Genomic DNA, 19,987 nt, shown 5'->3' with positions numbered 1-19,987 from the left:
CTGGGATTCATCCCATGAGGTCTGTATGTTCCACCAGCTTCCCATATTCTTCTAGCTGCAGTGGTGTTGTGTGATTCAGAAATTTCTTTTAAAGGGCATTGAAGTTCTGCAGAAACCGTCCCAGGAGCAATTCAGTGTTTCAAGTTAACAAATGTATCTCCTATTCTTAGTCGTCCCTGAGATATGCAGTAAGACTGAACAATGGGCCAAAATCTGATGTATGTGCAGGACACTGACTGGGCATGAAACTTTCCTAGAAATGAAAACCAGAACAGTTTTTTGTTTGTTATAATGGTTGATTTTGTTTTGTTTTCAGATTTGAAAAAATCCAGAGACTACGTCTTTCAATCCATACATTTGATTTTGTGCACGCATTGAAATGTTTGAACAGCCACAGATACTTTAATGATGGCCTAAGTGAATTACTGCATCGATAAAAAAGTTACTTTTAAAAATGACAACTAACTTGGAAAGCTGGAAAACATCGACCCGAAGTTCTAAAGTTTGTGAACAACAGAAACTCTCGAAGCTCACAATTTACTGATGCCCATACCAGTAATACACAGCCCTGTGGACTGCATTTTCAGCAGGTGCATTTATTAGCATTAAGTCGCCTACATCCATCTCGGCCACTAGTCCTTTTGATTCGTTTCTCGAACTGCCACAGCTAAATATACAGCCGTCAAGATCGTTCTACTTCTGTTGCTGCAATTCTGTGCTAAACGGCACAAGGTTGCTGCTTTTCTGTTAGCGTTATAAATCTTACACCACGGTCTGATTTCCTAATGGAAAACTGATGGTTGCAAACATCAAAAAAAAAAAAAAAAAAAGCTAAATATAACTCGGAGTTTACAGCTGTACAGTGCCATTGCATCTGTAACCTGGGCTGTCTGGAACTCAATGATGAATCCCTGTAGCGTTTATGCCTGTGTATGCCCCTGGGCTTGCAAAGGGCCTGGAGAGCAGAGCGTGGCAAACGTGGGCGTCCCTCCAAGCCTCTTCAGAAGCAAAGTCCCGGTGGTTAATGTGCAGGGCAGACACGCAAGGGTCAGTCTCCTCCCAGGAAAAACACCGTGCCGTTCAAGTGCAGGAGTGCTAAATATTTGCATAGCTCTGAAATGAACCAGTTGAGAAAATCACTTTTTCTTCAGCCCGAGGATGTCCAAGTTTCCGCAATTGTTCCTGGGGCGATCGGGACCGTGTGTAAACTGTGTGCGAACTGTGTGTAAGCGACTGTCAGAGGCGGAGGGGAGGGGGGATCGCCCCACGAAGCGACACCGCTCAGCTTTTCCACCTCCTCACCGCTTCCTCGCCCCCCCCCCCCACTGCCGCAGGGGTCCCGGGGCAGGGTCCCCGTTTCCGTGTCGCTGTCCCCGTCGCTGTCCCCGTCCCCTCGGGGGGCCGAGGCAGGCAGGTTGCCGGCTCGGGGCCGCTTTCCCCTCCCACTCCGGGCCGGTGCCGGGCGGGTTGCGAGGCCCCTGCAGGCTCCGGTCCCCCCGCCCCGCGCGGAGGCCGGGAGCGGGCCCTGGCCGGCCGCCAGCCGCCTCCCTCCCTCCCGCTCGGCCGGGCGGGATCCTCCTGCCTCCGTTATAGCGCCCGGCCGCCCGCCGCACAGCCGCCAGCCACCCGCAGCGGGGCAGCATGTCCGGCACCAAGTACGTGGACTCGGAGGTACGGACGGGGGGACGAGCGGGATGGGCTGCGGTGGGATGGGGTGGGATGGGGTGAGGGTCCCGGGCACACCGGAGGGGCTGCGGGGCCGCCCGGCGGTGCGAGACGAGCGGCAGCGAGCGGCGGAGCCGCGCCTGGCACGGCGGGGGGCGCGCCCCCGGGGCCGCGGTTTTATAGCCGGGGCAGAGCCGCCCGCAGCCCGGCTCCCCTGGGAGCGGGGCCGCCCCCCCGCAGCCCGCCCCTCTCGGCCCTGCCCGGCCTCTCCCCCCCCCCACCCCCCCCCTCCCGGCTCGGTTCTGCCTTCCTCCCGTCCCTCCTCTCCCTCGCGGCGGCTCTCCCCGCTCTCCCTCCGCAGGGCTTTCTGTACGCGGCGCCCGTCCGGGAGCAGGGCAACATCTACAAGCCCAACAACAAGATGATGGCAGACGAGCTGAGCGAGAAGGCGGTGCACGACGTGCACACCAAGGAGATCGACCTGGTCAACCGGGACCCCAAGCACCTCAACGACGACGTGGTCAAGGTGAGGGGGGGTAGGCGAGGGGGCGACGCCAGCCCGGGCCGCTCCCCTCCACCTGCTGCGCGAAGGGAGGGGGGTCGGGTCCCAATTCCTTTATTTTTTTCGGAAAAAAAAAAAAAAAAAAAAAAGGGAGAGGGGAGGTGGGCAGCGGCTGGCACAGCCCCGCGGGTGCCTGCCCAGAGCAGGGATGGGGAAGGGGCTGAGCCCCCTCCCCGGTCCCAGCCGCCCTGCCTCAGCCTAGAGGGAGCAGAGCAGACGTCCCGGAGGGGGTTGCATTCGTTTCCTCCTTGCGTTTGCTTTTCCTTGGTGTTTTTCCCTCAAGAAACGGGGAAAGAGGCTAAGCAAAAACTGGCTGCGCCCCGGTCTAGGCTCTGGTTTATAATTCGGTTTGACTGTTTTGGCAAATGTGGACCGACGGGGATTTCTCCTCGAAGTCCCTTCAGTCAGAAAAATCCTGGGGATGACTTTCCTCTTAGCAGACGAGTTTTGTGCTATACATGTGAGAACTGAGGATGCTGTCGTCTGGGCTTGTCAGGAGCCAGGACAAACGGGAGCCTGCCAGGTGCAGCGGGTGACTAACCACCAGCTGGCTTGCTTAGGGTCCAGCACCGTAGTCCTGACCACCCCATCTGTTGGTCACGATGACCCATTACTGAAAAAGAGAAATGTCCTATTGTTTCTGAGGACAAAAAGGCTGGAATCTAGTTTCGGGACGTATGTCAGAAAGATGATTTGTGCTGTACGTGCAGACAATGCAGTAAGGTTGTGAGTAACCTCAAATTCCTCTGCTTTCAGCAGAGTTTGAAGGTGCTGAATAGGGCTGCCCGTGTTGCAGATCAAGAGTAGGAATTATACCCTAGGGCGGGCTATATCTTTAATTAAGGAGCCACTGTCAGCTCCAAGACCTAGAAAGAAAAGGGATTCATTTTTAATTAGTTTAGAAAAAAATCATCTGTGTACATAGCGGTACAAAACTTCCTTTAAGATGCCTGGTGTTAGGAAGGAGGGAGCGATTCCTTTTTCTGCCACCCCTGGGGGAGCAGCTGAGTAGGCAGGGAATGCAAGGCTGGAGAATGAGGCTGCATCATGGCTCATTGCGTACATCAACAGAAGAAGTCCCCAAAGCAACCAAACCTTCCGAGGATGAGTCACAGCCCCCAAACAAGTCGGAATCGAGTGTCCACAAACTTAACTAGGGAAAGAAAGCTCCTGCTGGGACGAGAGGCAGACCACTCATGGAAAAAACTCCTAACGGACAGAAAGGAAAATGAAGCCTACAAAGCCCGTCCTGCCCTCCCTGCCTCCCACTGCGGCAATGATTAGGAAAGTTAGCTTGATTACATCCAATCGTCCGAAATGGAGTTGAAAAGTTAGAATTGTAGGAATGGAAAAAGTGAGATTTTTTTCTTCAGTTTGTCCTTCCAAAATAGTTGTGGACCAACAAATAAATTAATTGAAAACCAGCAGGCAGCCAGAATGCGGGTACCGCCTCTGTATCGGTGAGTTTCTGGTAGTGCACATAGTCACGTCGAGACACAGGAATGTATCAAAGTGAACTTGATGTTAACCGGACGGGATCCATTTTGCATTATAAAAGCAGCAGCATTTGTAAAAAGTGTGGGCATCACAAAGTGACATTTTTCCACCTTGTCACAAGGATAAATAAGGATTTCTTTGATTTTTATAGGTATTTCATAAATAGGTCCAACCTGAAAATTATGGAGAGGAATTTTGCTACAGTTTACGTTTGTTCAGACACCGCTTTCAGGTTCAGCTTGCTAGAAGTAGCCATAAAGCTCAGATCCAGTTCCTAGTGGACAGATGCTGGGCTGAAGATACACAGATTCAGTTCCTGCCTTAGCAATCAGTCTGTGGCCCCTTCTGTCACCTGTCTGCCTCTCTTCCTTCCATTGTAAATCATCCAGGTAGAGAGTAAAAAATGTACTTGGGTAACAGAAGGAGTCCCTAGTCTCATTTGGGTGCTGAAAGACAGAAAAATGTTGTTCAGGGCTGTTCAGAGTCCAGAAGTGTGGCTTAGGCTTAGCTCTTTTGTTTAGAGACATTACATTTTTCTAGATTTGGAACCTCATCATTTCAGGCATTTCTTGCCACTTGACTATGAGACACAATAGCATGGAAACAGGGGACAAGTCAGTCAACCATGAAATAGAAATGATTAGACAGAGAATGAGGAATCTGCTCTGTAAGCAGCTCTCTAAAAGGCCTCAGTGTTGTCTGCGTTCAAATACTTGCCATAGCACATTTTAAAAATAACCCTTGCTTGTGAGAAGCAGGAGGCATTCCCTTGATGTGCAACAAACAGCATCTGCAGAGCTTCCTCTGCAGCAGATAAATGGGGCAGGCAGCAACAGGGGAGGGAACTAGGCAAGGGGGCAAGGCGTGATCCAGATGCTTTACACCAAAGCTATTGGTGACCGTGACTTTGCTTACTTTTTATCTTCAAATTAGAGACCAAGTGGAAGCCAAGTGCTGTGTGATGCTTCCAGAAAAGTGGGGCAAACAACTGGATTTCTGTTCAGGGAGGGGTGGAACTGGGGTCTTACTGACCCTGCGGTGTGAGAGCTGAGTTACGCGGCCAGCAGAGTTGGTGGCTCCGTGCAGGAGGAAGCACAATCTAGTAAAATCACCAGAATTTCCTTCCTGTTCTAATTCCTTCAGCAGGGAGCGGAAAGGAAGGAGTTTCTTCCTCATATGGCTGCCCTCATGTGTCACTTTGGGATGCTGAGAACATGCAGCAGTTGTTGAGGTACCAGCTTGTGGGGTTGTCTGGTCAAACAGAAAGCAAAATAAGAATCTAGTGAGGGAGAAACAGCCTCTGTGCACCTGGGAACTCTGTGGGAGTCACTTTGTTGATTAAAGAGCTGTTTTCCTCAGAATTGTATCTATTTTGTATGGCAGATTCTACTCTGACTTGTATCCCACCTGTTTTGTTTATGTGTGATGAAACGCAAGCACCAGGAGAGAAAGCTGATTGTTGGCTTTTTTTTCTGTCATTTATCATTCCCTCCCCGCTGACCCAGGGTTCGCATGCAGGTGCCTGAAGTTCTCTTTCAGGACTTGTTCGGTCTTTGCTTTCCCTGTCTCCCAATGCACTATTTGTGTTCTCCAGATTGTGGCTAAATTACAGCCTTCCAACACTTTGGAGTTCAAAGTTTCTCAAAGTATCTTTGGTCAAGTATGCAGAGTTTACTGAATTTGGAAAAAGCAGAGGAGGGAGCTAGCTTTTCTGCATCTCTCTGAGAGTTTGGCTTGCGCTTCTCAGTACTTTCTTGCTCACTATGGGGACAGGCCAGGTAGCCAGCTTGCAAAATCTGCTCCTTCTGGACTAGTGAGGACCAAACATGCAGTCGCATCTGCAGCCAGATCACAATTCTTTCGTGCTGTGGTGTGGAGAAAGGCCTGTGCCTGGTGCACCACCCAGGACATAATTATTAATTTGTTTTAAACAAGCGGTGTCTATCTGCTGTTCGTTGTGTAAGCGTCCTTTTCTCTCTGGAAAAAAAAAAAAAACAGTACTTGGCTACAGATGTAACAATGCAGAGCTTTTGTACCAAGTTTTAAACAGTTATGTATTGGTGCCTTCCTCTTAAAGCTGATGCTGGTAAGGGCAATTCAGCTCACTGCAAGGAAGGATCTTGAATTTTTAGTCAGATGTTGACAAGCAGCATAACACCGTGATGTAGGCATTAGGAAGGACAGTGTTAGTCATTTTGAGTCATGCTTAACGCCATTTACAATTTCTTCCACTTTCCAATTGAAAAAAAAAAAAGTTTAAAAAAATTGCAATTTTATTTAATCCTTCACAATGATGGTTACTGACTGTTGTGCTAAGCACAGTGCAAGTGCGTGGAGAGGTGCCTAGGCAGAGCACCTCCCTTCTCCACAGCTCTGACCTGCTGGAAGGAAGGCAGAGACTGTCCCCTGCTGTGCTCAGCTGGGAAGGTTAAGGCGCTGAGGTCTGCCACGCTGATGTGACAGCAGGTGTCAGCTCCTCGTCCTCGAGTGGTTGCACATCTGTGGAGGCAGATTCGTGTCACAGAGTTAGGTCTAACCACAGGATGAGATGAGTTTTTCTCCCAGAGTGTGTTTCTCTCCACTGATGATGCACGTAGCTCAGAGACACCTTACTGTTACACAGCTGCATTTAAATGAGGTGATTCTTAAACTTGGTGCCATATCAATGTCCAGCTGTGGGGTTTAGATTTTAAAATGCAGCACTACTCCGGTGTTTGACTTTGACTATCTGCATGATACAGTCCTGTTCCAAGTGTTTCTTTCAAGGCTAGTCGATGATTCAGAGACTAAAGCTCAAGTTGTTACAGAGGCTAGTTTGTAGGAGGACTGAGCGTGGCCCGAGAACTCTGAAAAACAGTTTTCTTGCACAGGAATTAGGAGTTTTCAGATTGCTAGGCACAGAATTTTTGAATGCCCATAAGGTTACGGATAATAATTGAATTTGTTCTAATCAAATCTCAGATCTCAAAAGTGTTTAAGATCGTGGTATTATTAAAGCCTTATGCGCTGCCTTCTTGTTTAGCGTGATGAACATGACTCATAACTCCATAGGAAAATGTTCGTTTGATGACAATGGGGACAGAGCCAACTATTCAGCATGGATGTTCCTTTTGTTAGAGTTTGTTGGACACTACCTCATAGTCAGAGAAGACAAATATTTTTCCCTTCTGTTAAATTCAACCTAATTCAGAGTATATATTAGAAAATTTTAAGAACAATTTGAATTCATTTTAGAATTTTTAACCCAATATATGGAAAAAAAATATCACCATCTGTTGCAGAAAGTATGGCTGTCTAATACTGAAACAAATCATTGAGATCTAAAACTCTTCTGTGGGAACAGGACAATGTGTATAATAGAGTGGTCTGCCCAATGAGAATTGGATCTTTGGTGTATTTTAAGCAACAGAGAGAAGAAAATACTGATGAACATGGATGAGCCATAAAACTTGTGATGTCTGGAAAGCTGAAGAAAAATACAGCTCTAAAAAAAGTTTCTATTTTCCACTGTTCTCAAATACCCTTATAGTAAATAGACAGTGGGATGAAACCTGCATCAGCAGCTAATTTTTTGAGCTGTTTGATCCAGAACTACCACCTTTCTTTTCTTTTCTAGACAAATTACAATAATAAAAGCATCCAAGACTAAAGAGGATTTTTTAATTATTATTATTATTTTTTATGTTGAAGACAAAAGAAAAGTTATGGCTTTAAAATTTGTTTGATTTTTTTGTGGGGACAGGTTTGACTCTGTTAGTCCCTTTAATTTTTTTTCTAGGAGATTTCTTATGAAAATGTCTTTTCATAGTTTCAAAACTAACTTCTAATTTTATGCAGTATTATTCTTGTTAGAAGTTATGTCATCGGGTTAGTATTCAAAAGGACAAACAGTCTCAGTATCACTGTGCCCACTCTAAAGAGTGCATTAGCTGATGAAGCTTGCAACCCTGTTTTGTTCACGATAGCCAAGGAGTTATGCTATAGATGTTACTGGAGCTGTACAAGGATAAGGCTTGTCTATAGTCTACTTATCTGGCCCACGTACTTCATTTTCAAATAAAAAGGAACTGATAAAGTCAGCTTCTCAGATAAGAAGTGAGAAGATACTATCGCAGTTAAAGGTGAAAGCATCGCATTCCCTGCCCAAACTCTCACTGTGCCAAAGTACACTCGGAGTTTCAAAGAAGCCTAAGGGAATCTCATAGAAGGATTGCAATGCTTCCTCCGTGAGCTGCCAAATCCCTTCCAACAACCTCAAACAAATACAAAACACACTTAGTTTTCCCTCAAGATTATGTTAGTATCTCCTGTAGACCTCAGTCTCCTATTGTTTTATCAAGTCCATGTTCATGTAACTCTTTTCCGGTGCAATTTATAAGACTGCAACTGTAGACCAGCAACATCTTGATCTTTGTGAAATATTAAAGAAAGAGTTGCCTCATATTTAAGGGTCAGTAACTTAAGATCTTCCAGTAGAAGGACAGCCTTCTAACAGAAGAAATGCAGAGGCCAATCTTTTTTAAAGGAACAGAGCAGTAACTGGGCAGTCACAGCAGTAAGCACACTCAGGTAGAAAAGAGGGAAATGGTGAGAACAAGTTACATGGATTTGCTAAAAAAATAATTGCAGCAATTAACAGGAATATGTTTATGGATAGTATACCTAGGTAAGAGTCTCCTCTCATTATACTCCCGTACAAATGATACAACTGATAGAGATAAATAAAAAAAGAAACAGATTTCATGCATAAAGCCCCATGTGAAGTCGCCTTTCTCTCTCCATGTGATACTACAGAGTCCAACATTGCTATATTTCCATTTGCCATTAGTGCCCAAATTTAGGAGGAATGAAGCTAGAGCAAGTTCTAAAAAAATTATATTCAAGGCTAGCAATAATGATACTAATGTTATTATATTAATAATATAAATAGATATTAATAGCAATATTAGCTTAATATCAGATCTGTAAAACTTCCAAATGGTATTGTATCAGAGGGCAATATAACGATCTAAAAAACTCATTAGAGGATACCTTTGCTTTTATTAATGTTTCTGAACTCTGGTTAATTCCAGACCTTACTGGAATTGAGTTTTAATATATTCCAAATTTCACCCCACTGTTCATGCTGAGGAATATGCATCCTTAAACATACAGACACAAATATATATGCATGCACATACACAAAGATAGCTCAGAGTTTTTAGCTAAAGTAGCTGCATCAAATGAGGAGGAACTGTTCCACATGAAACAAATAATAAACGAAGAAAGCTTCATAAGAGTTTCCCTTTGAGAAAATTGCAATAACCTCCCAGCAGCCCAGTTTCCAGGGAGGAAAACAGCCACTTCATTTTCTGACCACTCGCTCTGACAGCATCGACCCGTTTGCCAAGGAACTGGCTGATGCGATATCCCCACCTGCGCAGGAAGTTTAGCTGTGTTTCAGAGGCGTGCAGATGTCTCCTTGAAGTTGCTATTCTTTCCTTCTGCCGGGCTATACTGAGAAGCACAGACAAGTGCTTCAGGAAGAAATCTCTGGAAAATACCTGGTTGCTGCAGGGCTGACCCGTTGCCACCAGTAGCGTACTTCTTGTGAATACTTCCGCAGATTTAGATGAGCCTGCCCATCTGATAAAACAAAGCCCATCACCAGGGCTTTTCTGGTATGTAATGAGTAATTCAGCATCGTCAGAGGTTCTCCTCTTGGTAATTAGTAGCAAAGTTTGGCAATTTTCATTGACGTTCAGTTTGTGAAATGACGATCTTGACTCTTTTCTAAGTCATGACATAATTTTAAATTGCTCATAATCTGTCTAAATATTTGTTATTCGTGCAGCAGTGGTCACTCCTGACAGGAGAAGGTTTTCTGCTCTAGCTAGAAGAGTGTAGTCCTTTAACTCTCTTTTCCAGCATTAATACCCTTGTTTGTTAAAGCACTATTTGCTTTTTTTGGTATACTCTATAGTATTCAAGAAAGATTCCCTGTCTCCGTGAAGAGATCTGCCAGCAGAACACTCTTTTCCTGCAATATGATGGAAAGTAGGCACAGGGAGAAAGAGAACGTAATGCAAATTCCTCGGTCAGTTTGAACAAATAACTGTGCTTGAATTCTCCCATGAGGGAACCTTGTCCTTCTCTGGGCGCAGCTGGATGCTCGTGTTTTGCATTCACCCATGCCATAGCCTAAGGCTTATACAGGTGCTCTGGTATAGAAGTCATGCCTTTATAACACACCTGACAGCCGTAAAATGTCTAGGTGTTGTTAAGCTGTATGTTTTCAGGCACAAAGTTATCAACTTCTCTACGTAGTGCTGATAAATGTTTGCTTGGTGGAGACTGCACAGTGTTCTTAAAAAAACAGGTGGACTTTCTTTTAGGGTCAAAACAAAAAAAGTCACTGTTCAAGTTCCTGTAATCCCATGCAACCTAGGTCTAGACAGACGTACTCAGGCAGAGCAAGAGCTGTGCTGGACAGCCTGGCATCCTCCTGTTCCTCTTTCATGTAGGCCTTGCAGCCATGAGGCACTACCGTGTCCCACACCCTACACCCCCAAAATAGTGAAGTCTCCTGGGGGGTGAGGGAAGGTGGAAGAGTAGCTCTACCCCTCCGAGTTCCGACACCTCCTGTGCTCTTTCCCTCGGGCTCAGTAGAAAAAACCTTATATGCTTTTTTGTCATTTTCTGAAAAAATGTGGCAGTGGTCAGGAAGACGAGCACTAGCAGATGTGGAAACATGCTATTTCAAAGAGACAAGGAAACATTTAAATGTTATTTTCTTCAGTTGAATGTTTTCTTTAAGGGACATTGAGTGCTTTGGGAAATTTTGTAAGTTGCATTTGTCACAACAGAAAAAAATGATCGTGTCTGCCTTTTGTTACATGTCTGTTCCAGTCTTAAAGAGACACAATATAATCTGAGGAAACATTACTTATGGGCTTAGTATCAGGGAAAATACTCTTTTAAAATAGCACGGGGTAAGTCATAAAGACAGTCAGTGTCTATACTCTGTGTTAAAAATGTAAGGAAAAGCAGCTAGTAACTCCATCTTGCATAAATATGTATTCGTACATGTTAGTTATTCATCATAGACCCGACTTTCAGTCTGGCTTGACTACAGCCCTTGTCTGGCAGAACACTTAAGCATATTGACATCAGTGAGACTGTTCCCATTGTTCAGGTTGTGTGCGTATTTAAGCGGTTTGCCTGATTGCAGGTATGAGTGATCAGTCAGAAGACAGCCAGTAAGGACCTGAGCGTCTTTTCACTGACTCCAAAAAATATTGATGGCACTCAGAAATGTAGGCATGCTGAGCTCTTGGTTGGGTTCCCCCTCACTGGAGCAGTGGTGGTGTCTCTGCTCACCTTACGTTGTGAGCACAGCAGCAGCACACATACTGCACGTGAAGATCTGAGTAATTACGGTTGTAGAAATGTGGGTTAGGCCAAAGCCTTCGTAAAATGCCAGTGGCCTCAATATTTTTTTCTGATAAACCCATCACAGTAAATTTTCTGTGGAATAGATACCTCAAAGGACAAATTTTGAGGAGAAGAATAACTGTTAGGTAGGCAGTTTGAGGTTGGAATTTAACTTGCCTTTCCAGCCTGTCAAATTTTGTTTCATAGGGACTAAAGTGGCAAGGTCAACTATTTTCATATATAAAGCACATATACTTGAGTCAGCTGTTTCATTTGTTTCATGTTTTTGGGGGTATTTTTTGTTTGTTTCTTTGTTGTTTTGTTTGTTTGTTCATTTGTTTTTTAAAGCAATAACTTCACACTGTTAAGCTTTTTTAATTAATAGGGTTTTTCTTTAAACAGCCTTTGAGAAAGAAGGCAAATTCTCCATACCATTTCCCTTTGTTGTAAGTAAATCTCTTTTAGAATCAAAGCAGGTCCCTTAATTTCCTGATAAAAGTTTAATAAACACATGCAGAGCAAAAGAAGCTGCAATAATTCTCATAGCAGAATCAGACAAAAGCTTCAAGCAATGTAAAAACTGGCTTCACCAAGCTGAATAGTAGGAAACAAAGAATAGCTGAAGTCAGGAAGTGCATTGTAGGCATGGAACAGAAGTTGATAGTGTTTAATAGCTTTGGCTGAAACAGAAGGCTGCAGTGAGTTATTAGCATCCTTTAGAGGGTCAAAACAAATTTCCTTTACTTCTCTCCTTGTCACAAGTGAACGTGCCTGTATTTTCATTAGCTTGGCAAATAACTCACAGTTGTTTCACAGCACACCCTGATAGCTCTAGAGGAACAAACTGCGTGCTGTAATCTTCACAACAGGACCTATGCCTAACCTTTACATGGATAAAGCAGAGTCCTTCATAGATTTACATATATTTGATGCTTTGGCAAAAGTGGAGTCGAGAAAAGTACCCTAAATAGAGGTATCTTATCCTTGTGAGCCAGTTAGGTCCGTTTCCAGAAATTAGTGAAGAGCTGCAGAGTGTCCTTCTTCCCTAGGATCGTATTTCTGGCCACTTCTGTTTTTTCTGTCACTCCTATTTTTAATTTACTTAGTTCATTTGGACTCCCGTTATCAGGCTGATGACACTCACTATTACTGAGTGCTGTTGAACTAAAAACCAGAGGGGAACGATAGAAGAGACTGAGGAGTGAGTAACTGAAAGAAATATAGCCCACAGCAAGGCAAAGTGCATCCAGTCACCTATTCTCTCTGCTGCTTGCTGAGAACGGATCCCTTTGAGTTAAAAACAGGATCTTTCATGGGAGTGGTTCAGCGCAGGAAGAATCTGGGTGATATCTCAGTTCCTGCAGTGTGAGGACTTATCTGCACTGCCTGAACGATGAAATAAATAGCACATTTCCCAGCCAGTGGGATTCGTACGTGATCTGGTAGCAGCTGAGACGTGGAAGAGAGCAGCTTACTTCAGCTCATTGGATATGTTGATTTAGACTTTACGCTGCTCTGGGTAAGCCTGGTTTTGTCAGCACCGCAGATGTTAGCATTCCAGCTGTGGCTGGACTCTCTTGACATGTATGTTATTTCGTAACATTATTGTGGCTTTTAGATGGACAACAGGTTCATTTTAACCCGTTCATCTGAGAGTTTTTACAGTTGACAGGCAGTTTTTCTGTCTTTTCACTCTCAAATTCAGTTTGATATCTTCCATATGCAACGTGGAGCAATGGAGAACGTGGGACTTGAGGAATAATGAAATGGGAAAGACAACAGTTATGGTTCCTATAGCACCATCTATCTGGGTTCTGTGCGTTGGTAGAAATATTCATAGTGCTGTTAAAATTACTCCAAGGAAGTACTCCACCAGCTCTTGGTGATTGCTGGTGGCATAAATACACTCCTATTACAATCTCAGACAGATTGATGCCCGAGTACTTTTAGGACAACCGTGTATGACTTGAGCTGGGAAACCCTGGCCAAGGATATATCGTGAATGTTCTGACATTAGCATCATCTCCTGGAATGAGGACAATGCTGCCCATCTGGAAATGTTATATGGTCTGATTCTTCTGTCAGCTCCCCAGGATTAACTCCGAGGACATCTTGGGTCACGCAATGGGCTAAAACCATCGGTTTCTGAGAATCGGGATTACAGAAAATTTGCTATTTGATTTGAAAATCAATGAGTTTACCAGCTTACATTTTTCAGTAAAGCATTCATTATAAGTAATTATTTTTAAAGGAACCAAATTACAAGCCAGTCTTAATATTTATTTGCAAAGTTCGAGGAGCTTCACATTAACTTATGGTTTCTTTTTGCATGCCAAAAACATGTTTTGCTGATAATAATAGGTTCCACTAGGTTCCACTTAGCTAAAGATATAACCATGAAAAGGAGCTCAATGTAAAGCTGCTTTCCTGGTGAGATTTAGTATTTCCCATATCAGTTAGTTGAAAACACAAAAGATAGACTCCGCTATAACTGAGCGGAATATAAAGACTTTGGGCATGACCCTGAATAGCCCTTGATGCACTGAACTGCTGTATGATAGCTATGTGCACAAGCTGTCTCTGCCAACAATCACAGCATCAACTAATGGGAAGAACACGATAAATTGCCATAAGTTTTAGAATAAGAAAACTATGTAAAACATATGAGAAAAAAAATGTAGTCTTCTCGTAAAATCATTTTTGAGAAGCTACTTTCTATTGCTGCAATCTTTTTTTTTTGGTCAACATCTGCATATTTTTATTATCTGATTTCAAGGCTAATGTTGATAATAAGCCAAGGGCACCCATTTGCTTTGAAAATGAACTACAATGCAATAAGGGTTACAATGAAAAGCTTGCTTCTGAATTGCTGCAAAAATAGATACTGTAATCATGCTTCCCAGTGTATTCCAAAAAGAAAACAAAATTGGGCATACATTTTTCCGACAAGTGAATATACATTTTTTCAACGGTTGAATAAGATTGGTTTTGGTGAATGATACGCAGCTCTTGAAAACATCTTAGTTTTATTTTATTTTTTGAGATTAGATAAAAGACAATTAGGTACCATCATCAGGAGATATTACTGACTTCTCCGTGTATATATCTACAACTTTTTCTTCTTTCTGTTGTGATGCAGTCCTAAAAATGCAGTGATTGATACCAGGGCATCTGATTGTTTCATCTGGAATATGAGATCACAATACATCCTTGCTCTGTCTTTCTAGACTGCAGATAACTTCTAATGACCAATTCATATAATTATTTTATGGCTAATGTACTTCATAAAGCTAATTTTGTGTCATTTATTTAGTCCGCAAATGTGAACCTTTATATCTAATAAGACCACAGTGAAAATATAGAACACACTGTTGCCCGTGAAGCCCTTACCAGAATTATTTCTGATAATTATAACTATACAGAGTTATTATAACTATATAGAGTTATTTCTACTAGAGCTTCAGTATTGGTCCCACTGAAATTACAGAGCCCAAATAAGTTCTGATTTCCTGTCTTAACTCAGCAACAAATGTAGTGTCCTGTATATGCTGGTTTTATACACCATTTTCCAGGAAACCGTTTTCCAAGATTAGTACTAAAAATTCACACGACCTACAGAAGTGTAGGCTATTTAATACATATAGAAATACTGCAGAAGAGAAGTGTGACTAAGACTCTCTTTTCATTTTCTCTTTTTGTGGTTATTATTTAAAATTACGCTGTTCAGTTTCAGAAATTCCAGATAGACTTTTGGCTCTGCATGCCTTTACGAGAAGTGCATGGAGCTGTGCTGTGTTCGTTAGGTACTGAGCCAATGCAGATCCTGCCATTGATTTTTGTGGAGACAGAATTTCAACCCAAATGCTAGCTTAAGGTATGATAGTGATGATCAGGATGATGATGAAATCCCATCGAGAAGAATCACAGATCACTTTCAAATCACTAAAGCCTCATTCAGAGCAGCAGGTAAAGAATAGAGGGTTTGTAGTTTGTTTATCCAATATCTGGAGAGATGCATTGACCTGAGCAAGAAAAATGACATTTAGGCCCAGTAACACATTAAATTAAGCCAGCTTGATATTAGGCATTCAGGATGTCTGATATCACATCTGATTCAGAAACTTTCTTACAAGTAAAGCCCTTCAAGCAAATTGCCCCTAGACTGTATACTTTTGCTTTGGAATTATCTTTTCTTGATAAAACTGGAAGACCAGTGATTTTATAGTACTTTTCCTTTGTAGTGAGTTGGTAGCTTTTGTATGGAGCTGACTGAAGATTCAGTGGGAGAGAGGGAGAAGTTTTTTTCCATTTTTAAATGAAAAGAAGTGATTTTGAGCCTTTTCCTACAGTATAAGCAATATTTACACAGCATATTTATATTCACCTCCTTCCAGCCTGCTAAGGTATGCCTGAGTTTCTGAGTCCTCTGGCCCATATCATACTTAGCCTGCTCCTGTAAATCATCACTTATGGCAGCAGCATCACTGGACTTTGGGATACAGTCCTAGGAATGTATTTTTTTTCCACCTAATTTAAACAATCATTTAGTTTCTTGCAGAGGCATACTGTTGTGATGTTCTCCTTCCTTTTGAATGCAGTACCTATACAATTTGTTGTGCTGACTAAATTAAATATCCTGTATTGTGGGTTATATCAAACACGTGTTTGTGTGACATGGAGCTGAACTATCACCACAATTCTGTTAATTTTCTAATAGAAATGTTATGACAATTAAGCTTCCTGAAAAAGCTCAGTATTTCAACATAGAGCAGTAAAATATGCATGCTGGAATGTACTGCTTCCTTAGGTGACTTTTTGAATGATTTATGAATAATAGTCAAAACTATGAAAATTGTGGAAGAGTGTTTTCCTTCTAAACATTAGTATGTTAGCCTATGTCTTTCACGAACAGAGGGTTATCACATAAACAAGGTAGGTTAGAACAAAGTGGCTCTAATGTGAAGAGCGTCTTTATGTTTAACAAGATTGAAGAGCTCCCTTACCCTTTCAGAATAAAAAAGAGATCCATCTGATGCTGATATAAATCCAGCATTTGATTTTTCAGGCTATTAAGAACTATCCATACCTGTTTCAAAAATATATATTTAAATAACTGTCCTTAACATTTATTAACTGTCAAAATTTAGCAATGCTATACAAGGTAAGATAGAAAAATCAAACAAATAAAACAGATTTTATTGACACATTCTTAAGGTGCATAAAATGTTAAAGTAGTGAGTACATCTATTCCACTTGTAAAAATGTGAAATGCTTAAATTAGGCAATGAAAGCATGATGATTCTCTTCAACTGGTTCATCTCTTAAGTAGACTTTAAGGGCACTCTATACCCTAAGGCTGTAGAAGGGGAGGAAAAAATACTCAGATTTGTGGACAGTTCTCCATCTAAAAGTTAGACATCTAGTTCTGAGCTAGTCATTGAGGCTTCCTGATAATCATTGGGTGTTAAAAAAAAAAAAAAAAAAAAAAAAGACAAGGCTTATTCATATCATTATCATAGATGATAAGTTAAAATGGGCTGAATCATGTTGGGATGTAGGGATTACGTTTCAGAGTTTTGTGCAGGGGACCATTGCTTTCCAGGTGAGGGGTTTCTGGAATCCACACTTAATGGGGACTCTTGACTGACCTGCTTTTGTGTTCTTTGATGCAGATTGATTTTGAAGATGTGATTGCTGAGCCAGAGGGAACACACAGCTTTGATGGGATTTGGAAGGCCAGTTTTACCACCTTCACTGTAACGAAATACTGGTTTTATCGTTTACTGTCAGCAATCTTTGGCATTCCTATGGCTCTCATCTGGGGCATCTACTTTGCCATCTTGTCATTCCTGCACATCTGGGCAGTGGTGCCGTGCATAAGGAGCTACCTGATTGAGATCCAGTGCATTAGCCGTGTCTATTCCATCTGCATCCACACGTTCTGCGACCCACTGTTTGAGGCTATAGGCAAAGTGTTCAGCAGCATCCGAGCCACAGTACGGAAAGAGATTTGAGGGACATTTCAAGAAAAGCCATCAGCCTAGAGAGCGGGTGGGGGTTTTGTGTTGGGGTGTTTTGGTGCCAGTTTCGTTTCCCAAAGCAACATAACAGCAACTGGTGGATTTACTGGCCCAAAACAAAGAATCACTTGCTCAGTTTCTTTTTCTACTGTGTATTCCTACTGGACTACTTGCTTTTTTATTATTATTATTATTTTTCCCTCTCTTTTCAGCCTGCATTTCAAACTAACCGTCAATGGCTATTTTTCCATGCCAGCTGCATATCATTTTGCTGGCTGTTCAGTTCAGAGACAGAAGTGTTACGTTGGGTGCCTTTTTATCTCGCTGTTCATTCCTTGTAAGATAAATCCATAGAGATACCAAAGAATGACAAAAATGTTTTCCAACACTGTAATGCCATTCATTTTATTGTGGCCAAAGAGTGCAGAGCAACTGCAGCAGAATGAACGTGACAAGCTGGCAGGTTTTAGCAGAATGTTCTTTTCCAATTGTATCGTCAGTTGACTACAGCGATTTGCAGTCGTGGTCAGGTATGGTGTGCTATGAATACATTGGTTAAGTAAACAAATTACTTAATTAATACATGACCTGAAAAGCTAATGCTTCATCAGGCTGGAAACATAGACATGTGAAAGCTTTTCACGTCCATAAAAAAGCTTTTGTCTGTGCCTTTCGCTCTCTCTTGGAAGTTTGCAGCCAGTTGTTTCTCAACCTTCTGTGGAATTGTAGAAGCAAACTGCAGTTGAAAACTAAAACTGGTCATTATAGACATGTTTTCCTAACTGTGACTTATGACACATCTCTTAGCTAGCATTTAGGTGCTTATCTCATTGGCTTCATTTTTTTTTCCAGAGTATTCATATAACTACATATTGTAAGTATGCCAGAGATAACCCCGAGTTACGAGAAAAATGAAGGTGTGCCAAACACAAGCCACAAAATGCCAAGGAGGAGCTGCCTCTGAGAGAAACTTTCCTATCAGCTTTAAAAACTTTCCTATCAGCAGAAGTCAGCATGCCACTAGCACACAGATTATTTTCAGGAGAACTGACGCTTTGCTGAGTCTAAACTAATCCATCACGAGAGATGGGTTAGAGCTTCAAATCATGGGTTTGTTCGTTTGTTTTTAGACGGGCTGCAACATCAGGAAGTCTGAAATGGAGGGTGTTGTGTGAAGCTAGCCTATGTTGCAAGGTGCAAGGCCTACAAAATAGAGCCCTTGCAACATATTCTGATGCTGTGACCTACAGGATCCTCCAGGAGCTCCTGCAGGAGCTTTTTGCCCTCATGATAGTACTGTGTTGAGAGATACTGCCTGTATCCTCATGTGGTTTGTGTGAAGCTTTTGTAAAAATAGTTGTGAGGCTGATCAGCTTTATTGTATCCCGACCTGGGGTCTGAGCCTGCTCCAGTTGGCACCTACAGCAAACCAGTTCTTGACCTCCAAGAGTGCAGGACTTGGCCCATGGGACTGAGCACGGAGCTGTCTGGTACACCTGCAGCTTTTTTATTTAGCGCTGATATTTCACTTACTGCTTTACCTAACATGGGAGTGCCTTCGGTTCTTTTTCTACCAAAGCATTGAAAACGTTAGGAAATGCTGCATTTTTTAAAGGGGGTGGGAGGGAGAGAAGAGGGGAGAGGGTGCACAAAAAGTTACAAAGCTATTAACTACTATTGTTTGCATTTAAAACAGACACTGGTATGGATATAGTTTTATGTTTTTCTATGTACATAGTGGAGAGTGTACTATTATAGATTTTTTCAGAATTAAAAACAAGCAAGATTATAAACAAGAAATATTTTATCTTTTTATGAGGAAAATCACTCTGAAGAAAACCTTGATTTATCGTATAAACTGTATATCCTGAAAGATGTCTGTTCACTTAGATTTATTAGTCCCTAATCCAAATACATTGCTGATCTGATACATTTACATTGTTGTTATGTGCTTACAGATATAACTGACACTTTTTTAATTCTGCATGTACATTAAAGACTACAATAAAACAATGTTTAATGGTAGCTACTGTCTGACTTCTTTTTCCTTAAAAGTCATGTGAACAAATCTCATGTTTTGAGGAAGAAAAAGAATAATATTGATAAAGAAACAGAAAGCAGTGCCATTTGTTTCTCAAGAAAGAACATGCAAAACATTTGTTGTTTGTGTTCCAGGATCTAAATCAGGAAGGTTCTCCCCAACAGAAAATTCCATTTCTCTCCCAAAGAAATATTTTCTGTTGCTAAGTAGGCAGTGCATACAGCATTGAATAGGGACCCCAAGCTTGCTTAAATGCTTAAAGATGACAAATTCCTTTGCTTGTTGTTCCTCAGTTTCCTCGCATTTCAGATTAGAATAATGAAATTTACCTGCAGAGAATTTTAAGATCCAATAAACAAAACAATATCATCATACAAGTTGCTTACCCTTCGTTTTACTTTGGCCATCCAAAATTCAGTCCTAGATTATCCGGATAGCTTTTCAGAATTGTTTAAAGCCTTCTTTTTGAGCCCAGTGGAAACAGGATAGTTCCTAATAAAAGCTCCTTAGCCTAAGCATTTAGCGTATGGAAATAGGGGAATGACAGCTTATGTTGAGCTGTGTATAGACCTAGCTTGTGACAGGACACTTCCTTTCTAAGTGGTTATTGCACAATACCTGTCACACCATTACCTAGTACACGGAAGTCCAACAAAACAGGCTATTACATTTTGGCCTGCAAATCTAGTAACCAGCTTTTAATAGTCAAATGGAAAATAACAGCCTAAAGTACTCTGTCATGTGTTTTCCAGTAGCAGGATGGTGTATTTAATGGTACTGATTAGTCCA

At 42.2% G+C, this 19,987-nt stretch overlaps 1 protein-coding gene across 1 annotated transcript; it reads left to right on the top strand.

Annotated features, from left to right (window-relative positions):
• Positions 1–1,469: 1,469 nt before the first annotated feature.
• On the top strand, positions 1,470–19,182 carry CAV1 (caveolin 1). Its single transcript, XM_035544378.1, has 3 exons — positions 1,470–1,671; positions 2,027–2,191; positions 16,810–19,182. The coding sequence occupies exons 1-3, from the start codon at positions 1,642–1,644 to the stop codon at positions 17,149–17,151; spliced, it is 537 nt and encodes a 178-aa protein (XP_035400271.1). The 5' UTR covers positions 1,470–1,641; the 3' UTR covers positions 17,152–19,182.
• Positions 19,183–19,987: the final 805 nt, after the last annotated feature.

The sequence above is a fragment of the Cygnus atratus genome, chromosome 1, assembly GCF_013377495.2.
Source record: "Cygnus atratus isolate AKBS03 ecotype Queensland, Australia chromosome 1, CAtr_DNAZoo_HiC_assembly, whole genome shotgun sequence".
NCBI lineage: Eukaryota > Metazoa > Chordata > Aves > Anseriformes > Anatidae > Cygnus > Cygnus atratus.
The sequence above is the reverse complement of the archived record's forward strand: the minus strand, read 5'-3'. Positions and strand labels throughout refer to the sequence as shown.